This window comes from Tachypleus tridentatus, chromosome 6 (genome assembly GCF_004210375.1).
Source record: "Tachypleus tridentatus isolate NWPU-2018 chromosome 6, ASM421037v1, whole genome shotgun sequence".
Taxonomy (NCBI): Eukaryota; Metazoa; Arthropoda; class Merostomata; order Xiphosura; family Limulidae; genus Tachypleus; species Tachypleus tridentatus.
Window position 1 is genome coordinate 4,780,531 of NC_134830.1, and position 7,828 is coordinate 4,788,358.

The following is a 7,828-nucleotide window of genomic DNA, read 5'->3' on the forward strand; positions in this document are numbered from 1 at the left end:
TAATATTATTGACACCATTAATCTAACAGAATTAGAAACTGAAAATACTTCAATTTCTAATACAGATACGCGTTATTTAGATTTAGAAATGAAAGCAATTGATAAAAAGGATATTAACATAAATATTTTTCACAAAAGAAAAGATTTTGACTTTCTAATTTATGGTTTACCATCCTTACATAGTAATGTACCATATCCATCTATTATAAACATTATAACTACACAGTTATTCAGATACTCTTTACCATCCTTACATAGTAATGTACCATATCCATCTATTATAAACATTATAACTACACAGTTATTCAGATATTGTTTACCCTCTTTACATAGTAATGTGCCATACCCATCTATTATAAATATTACATCTTCGCAGTTATTCAAGTATTGTAAAATTTGTAACAAATTACAATATTTTATTAATCATATTGATATACTAATACGAAAATTAATAGTTAATGGATTTTAGATAAAATTATTAAATTATTCTGTAATAAATATAAAACTGTATTAAATAAATGCAAAGAAAGTAAAATCAGAGAAGTTTTACTAAAAATCACTGATAATTACTTTTAGTTAAAAATAAGGTCACTTGGCACTGATTTTTGCTGATGTACACCTTGAACCACATACAAAAGCACGACATTCACAATAAGCTCTCACTTTACTGATGTCGTGTTAATTAGTGGCCCTACCATATTGGGGGCAGCAATGTCAACTTCAAGAGGTAAGTTTTATCTTACTTACCCCAAAATGGTAGCACCTTATTTTTATCTTTCTACCTTTATCTTATCTTAACTTAACTTGGGAGAGCAGTTACCTTTCCACAACTGTCTGCAGGCAGTGAAGGGTGATACAGATGTGGGACGTTGTGGGCTTGAACACCCACATCTCGCTCTCCTAATTTCTAATCTTCTTGTGTGAGACTAGCTAATTGGAGGTTAAGACTGATAGGCGGTGTATCCTCACCGCAATGTGGGTCTTACTTCTGCAGTCACCTCCAAAACCTAAGATACGTTTTATAATCCCACGTTGTAGCTTGTACCCTAGAATCTTTTTAAAAATATGCAGCGTATTTTGTTTATGGCTTAAAAATTTATGGTTATAATATAATTAATCAGAGTTTGGGTTTTGCTGTTTTTAACTCGTTCGTTCCTCATTATTTTGTTTACTTGTTTGGCTTCATTCGGATGTAATTATTTAATTTCACTAATATAAACATATCTTGTGTACGTATACGGATATACACTGGGTTTCAAGATATATTTTTCAGCCCAATAATGTAGGACCTAGTGGTAATGCTTACTTTTTTTCAGTTTGGACCTGAGCCCAGTGACCATAATAGAAGGCAGTCATTATTTATTGCTGAAGGTAACCTCTTACTTACACGATAGAACTACATAATGAAATATTAATGAAATGTACAAATTTTATTATGAGTATCAACTTATTTTAATAAAAGATATCCATAAATATAAAAACTGTCATTCTCAGGGTTACGAGTACATACATACGAGCAGCATAATATACTCGTTCAATAAATTAATCAAGCCAACTAACTAAATCGGAATTAAAAATACGAGGGCTGTTCAAAAAATACGCAGACTGTTTGAATTGCGCGGCTCCAGTTGGTTCCAGGGGAATCCGCTTGGTATCGCTAGGTTCGTACAGATCAGCTGATTACGACGCCATTTCCCGATTGCAGATATCTTCATTTGTGTATTAGCTACGCGGTTTTAAGTGAAGTGCGATTTTTTTCGTTTAGCGGATTTCAAAATGAATGACCTGAAGGAGCAACGACTTGCTGTGAAATTTTGTGTTAAACTTGGAAAATCTGCAACTGAAACTTTTGCTATGCTTAACACGGCTTACGGTGATGTTGCTATGAAGCGTACGGCATGTTTCAAGTGGCATGAACGTTTTAAGGATGGTCGACAGTCAATTGAAGATGATGAGAGTCCTGGACGTCCTTCCACGTCAACTGACGACCCACACGTCGACAAAATCAACACCCTGGTGCGGGCAAATCGACGTCTAACTGTCAGGGAGCTTGATGAAGAGTGTGGGATATCAGTTGAATCTTGTAACGAGATTTTGACCGAAAAATTGAAGATGCACCGCGTTGCTGCGAAATTCAGCCCTCAGAACTCGAGTTTTTGGCCAAACACTCGATCACTCTTCTTCCCCACCCCACCCTACTCACCTGACCTTGCTCCTTGCGATTTTTTCTTGTTCCCTAAACTCAAAAGACCCTTGAAAGGAAGAAGATTTGAGACGATTCCCGAGATTAAGACAAATGCGACGAAGGAGCTGGAGGACATTACAAAAGAAGCGTACCAGGACTGTTTCAACAAGTGGCAACACCGTTAGGATAAGTGTGTGCGTTGGGGAGGAGAGTACTTTGAAGGGGTCCCAGACCTGTAACTTCTAAATAAAGTATATTTTGTTTTATGACGTCAGTCCGCGTAATTTTTTGAACAGACCTCGTATATACCTAATAATGATCATAGCCAACTAAATATAATATTCAAACTATCTTATAATGGTTGAAATTGAATTATTTACCGAAATGAGTACACTCGCTGTTAGCATTATTTTCAGCAATAAAACAATACAGATGTTTTTGCAATATATTCCCTCGACAAAACAAAATAAAAACAATATTTCACAAATTAAAAAAAGCTTAATTATCCATACATGTACAAGACGTACTGAATTATTACTACTAGTAGTTAGTTTGTTCAATTATTCTCGATAGAAAACAATGAAATCAAAACTAAAATACATTATTCAAAAAAATATATTATTTTCCTCATTTATGAAGCTTTTCTTTCGAGATAACGCAAATTAAGCTTTTTTAAAAAATCACTCCTTAAAAACCTCTTACCATGACGGATGGAGTTTAGGGCGAAAAGGCTTCACTGAGAAAGAATGAACGCCCACTTGTGGCTTAATATTAAATAGAATTTTTTAATATTATTTTAAAAAGACAGCAGCACGCGCTGGTCTGTATCACAGTACAGCCCGTATACATTTTATATAATCGGCACAATGAACAGAATACAAATTAACATATTTTAAAAGCTTGAAAATACTAAATTGTTTTCAAGGAAATTAATTTTTTTTTAATAATGGAAATTTATAGGGTGCATAATTTGGCCAGGAGGGGCGCTGAAGGTAGGACATTGAATTGAAAGTATACTTTCATTTACTTATATGTAATCAAGTATAACATGCGAGTATTCCAATTTTTATCCACGAAGAACGATATTTTCTACACTAACTTCGAAACAAATTCTCAACGACACTTACTATCGTGACTTAGGCTACAAACCACATTAATTATTATTTAATAATATCATACTAATATTTGAGATATATGTACATTTGAGGGTATTTTCTTATAGCAAAGCCGGCTATTTGCCGAGTCCACAGAGGATAATGTACCTTTGAATCGTGGTGTTTTCTAACCCCGCCTCTGTTGCTCAGCGGTAAGTGTTACATTGAAAACGGTTTCAGTTCTCATTGTGGGCGGGGCACATATAGCCCATTATGTTGTTTTGTGCATAACAATAAACTTTCAAATTAGAATTTTATTGTTTTAAAGTATGTTTCTGATCTTAGGCCTCCACTAATTAACGTTGTTAAATGATTGTGCTATTATCATATTAATATGAAAACCTAAGATATAAATCTTCATAATAAGTGTGTGTGTTTTCTTATAGCAAAGCCACATCGAGCTATCTGCTGAGCCCACCGAGGGGAATCGAACCCTTGATTTTAGCGGTATAAATCCGGAGACATACCACTGTACTAGCAAGGGAATCTTCATAATAAAGTAACCAAGTCACATCGGTAAATAAACATCTTCAACCCAATAGCTGTTTGCTACGAAACATGCTAAAGTCACCTTATGCTATAACTTGATGTATAAAAAAATAAAATTTCACATCTAATATATAATGGTCCTGTAAAATGTACCGCGCTTGTTTATTACTATTTATTTTTACAAGTTAAAATTATAAAATAATTTGACGTTTCTCGTACGCCTACAAAAATAACTTTGTTTTGAACCAATATTGTACAAAATGTCAATTCTGATTGGTCGTAGCTCAGAATGTTCTCATTGTTAAGATCTAAAGATGTATTACGATGTTCAAATCGTCGGACTTAAGACGAACGTGTTCTTACAATGTCTTAAGGTACATACTCAGTTAGTTCCAGGGGTATTCACGGTTTTTTGTGAGACGTGCATGTTTTGAGCACATTGTAGTTATTATAACCCGTTTCAACGACAGCGTGATGCATTTAGCATAAACAATATTTATCGACCTTGAGTGGGTTCACGGGCCACTAGACTCACGAACAAGTATTGGTAGAGTACCGTTTCAGCAGTCCCTGGTCTTCGCTAGGAAGTATCAGATAAAACTTCATTAAAATTAGGCCATGAAATTTTCTAAGATGACTCTTTTTCCTGCATTTCCACAGTCACTCACAGATACATAATATAGTAATTAAAGACACGAATGGGTTAGAAAAACACTGAAAACTTTGTTGCAAGGACCTTCTAACTGTAACACTTTGGAATTTAATGTTTGTTTTGAATTCTGCGCAAAGCTACTCGTGGGCTATTTGCGCTAGCCGTCCCTAATTTAGTAGTGTTAGACTAGAGGGAAGGCTGCTAGTCATCACTACCCACCGCCAACTCTTGGGCCACTCTTTTACCACTGTATAATGGGATTGACCGTCACATTGCAACGTTCTCAGGTTTGGTGTGACGGGGATTCGAACCAGCGACCCTGAAATTACAAGTCAAACGCCTTAATCCACCTTGCCATACCGGTCCGGAATTTAATGTGTTTTATGTTTTGAATTTATCCAAAGACATGTAAACTGAACAGGTTAAATATGTTTAAGAAAAAAATCCAAGTACTTTAATTAAGGATGAAAAATCGAATCAGTCTACTTATGACTTAATAAAAGTCAGACTGCAACTCATACAGTACTTGCTAATTAGAAATAGTTGTAACTTATATTTGAAACACGCTTCTTCGTATACCATTTAAGAAAATTATTATTTTGCGTCAGTGAGTTTATTATTCTAAAAATCAGATTTCAATTCCTGCAATAGGCAGAATATCAGATAGCTTATTGTGTGGCTTTGTGCTTTAGTTTATAACAAACAAAATCACTTAGCTTTTCACACTTACTCAAAGGTATCAAATTATAGCTTAAATTTCACAACAATCTCACGTTCAAATGGAAGTTTATTAAAATTTAATAATAACACTTAAAAATTTTAATGGCTTTGACCTCACAAACATATGTCTTCAGGTGGTTTTATTTATTTTTTCTGTGGGAAACATAAAAGCTTTAGAGTGCAACTTTATAAAATTATTTTCAAGCGTATGTACAAACCCATAAGGCTTACCACGGTTTGGTGGTTACAATCTGCTGGTCAAAGGTTTGCCTCCAATCACTGAGCATTCTCGTTCATTCAGTCGTGCAGGAGCTATAATAGTCAGTGAATTCTACTATTCATTGAGTAGTTAATATTGATTTTTAAATGATGAATAGCTAGCGATGAGATGGGATATCCGTCTAATCGAATAGCTTTGCACGAACTTCACGAATAAACCTAGCAGTATTATCATTACCATGAATATACCACATCCAAAAACACTTTATTTGCTTATCTATCGATACTGCCACTACAACATGGTTAAATTATTACCTACAATGTATGCTTACCATCTTATTTTCATAAAATCTCCGAACTACCACGCATGACTGTCTTTAACCTTATAAGTTTATATCCATCCACAACGTGGCATCCGTATCTTCTGATACCACAAGACGAAAGCAGTTGCCATCACGAGAGCAAAACCAGAACTAACGACAACGTATAGCGTTGTTCACGTTCTGCGCGCTCTGACTGCGTTCACAAGTTCTTAGAAATCGTACATAAATATTATAACCACCGTAATATAAAAAAATCACTTTAATTAATAATGTTTCGGGATTGCATTAAGTTCCAGAATCAGCGTTAAAACAGCAAAAATATTCCGTAATTAATAGTTTTATATTACTGCATGTTTAATATTAGAACTAGTGCGACATGCGTAATAAAGAAATGAACAATATAAACAATTTAACTATTACACTTTTAAACCGGTATGTGTATTTAAAAAAATAAGTTTTATAATTATGTGATCACAACTAATATATTACTGTTAAGATACGTTTTAAATGTTTTGATGATGTTAGCTAGAGGAGGCCGTGAATGGTCGATAATTTATTAATAAGGAAGCTAACTAACAATTACATCGGTACATTACCTAAAGATATGACCAATACATAGATATGTGTAAAAACACAAAAAATATCCTGTTTGTCCTTCATCTACTCCGAGTTCTCTGGGCCATTATCGACCAACCATTCTAGGGAGACAATTTAAAATATTACTGGGGGTTAGTAACCTCTCCACCCTCATTATTAGTTATTGAGCATTTATTGTCTTTGACGTAAAGTAATGACAATCACATTCTAAGATGACACCACCACATACAACAATATTACATTTTCTATAATGTTTTTTTCTATTTGTTTTTTTAATTTCACGCAAAGCTACTAGAGGGCTATCTGCGCTAGCCGTCCCTAATTTAGCAGTGTAAAACTAGAGGGAAGGCAGCTAGTCATTAGCACCCACCGCCAACCCTTGGGCTACCCTTTTACCAACGAATAGTGGGATTGACCGTCACCTTATTACGCCGCCACGGCTAAAAGGGCAAGCATGTTTGGTGCGACCTGGATTCAAACCCGCGACCCTCAGATTACGCGTCCCACGCCTTAACCCACCTGGCTATGCCGGACCTACAAGCATTTTCTATAACACAACATAGGGGAAGAAATGCAATGTAAAAATACATGACCTCGGTTTAAGGTTTTATTTCAACAGCCAACACAAAGCTGATATGAACTGCCGTTTTGAGTTATACCCAGTTCCTTTTGACCCGTGATCTTCCAACTTCGACCCATAAAACACTTCTACGGCTAAAGACCGTCAATTAATTAATCACGTAAAACACTATGGAAGGACCCTAAGAGCTGGGTGTTTAAAGGGGGCAGTATAAAGCGCCTCCTATTATCACTATGTTTTTGTTACTTTTTGGCCTGGCATAGCCAGATTGTTAGGCGCTCGACTCGTTATCTGAGGGTTGTGGGTTCGAATCCCCGTCACACCAAACATACTCGCTCTTTCAGCCGTGGGGGCGTTATAATGAAACGGTCAGTCCCATTACTCATTGGTAAAAGAGTAGCCCAAGAGTTGGCGGTGGATGGTGATGACTAGCTGCCATTCCTCTAGTCTTGCACTGCTAAATTATGAACGGCTAGACGGCTAATACAGATAGCCCTCGTGTAACTCAGCGCAAAATTCAAACCAAAACAATATCACATTTTTATATTTTCACATATAGTTTATTTTAATTTTCCTTTCCAATTATTTGTCTTTTTTATTCTTGATGCAAGTATGCCAATCTGTTCCTACTAATGTGATTGTAATAGTTATTATAGGGCAAAGGTCGTCCACAAACTCTGTCACTAAAGCTTGTACACGCGAATGACGCCATCTTGCTTAGACATTTTGACAAGCCAAATCCACATCGAGTTAAATATATACAATCATAAATTTTTAGATATGGATTTATAAATGCAAATAATACAAAACTAATTAAAATATAAACGTTAAATGCAATCTAAGTGTTTAGCAAACTAATACATATAAGACAAGAAACCCTTTAAGAAAACAATGGACTGAGTTTCTTTT

At 35.2% G+C, this 7,828-nt stretch overlaps 1 protein-coding gene across 6 annotated transcripts in view; it reads right to left on the reverse strand.

Annotated features, from left to right (window-relative positions):
- Window positions 1–5,906, reverse strand: part of LOC143251858 (ribonuclease Oy-like) — a 30,046-nt gene extending 24,140 nt beyond the window's left edge. For 2 of the 6 annotated variants that reach the window (XM_076503146.1, XM_076503147.1), the window contains exon 1: window positions 5,752–5,893. Coding sequence is in view for 2 of the 6 variants with exons in the window: in XM_076503143.1 (XP_076359258.1) it covers window positions 5,432–5,487 (56 nt within the window). In the remaining 4 variants the exon portion in view is untranslated. Of the gene's footprint in view, window positions 1–5,431; window positions 5,513–5,751 lie in introns of all 6 variants that reach the window. The other 4 variants (XM_076503143.1, XM_076503148.1, XM_076503152.1 and 1 more) reach the window with 4 other exon arrangements.
- Window positions 5,907–7,828: the final 1,922 nt, after the last annotated feature.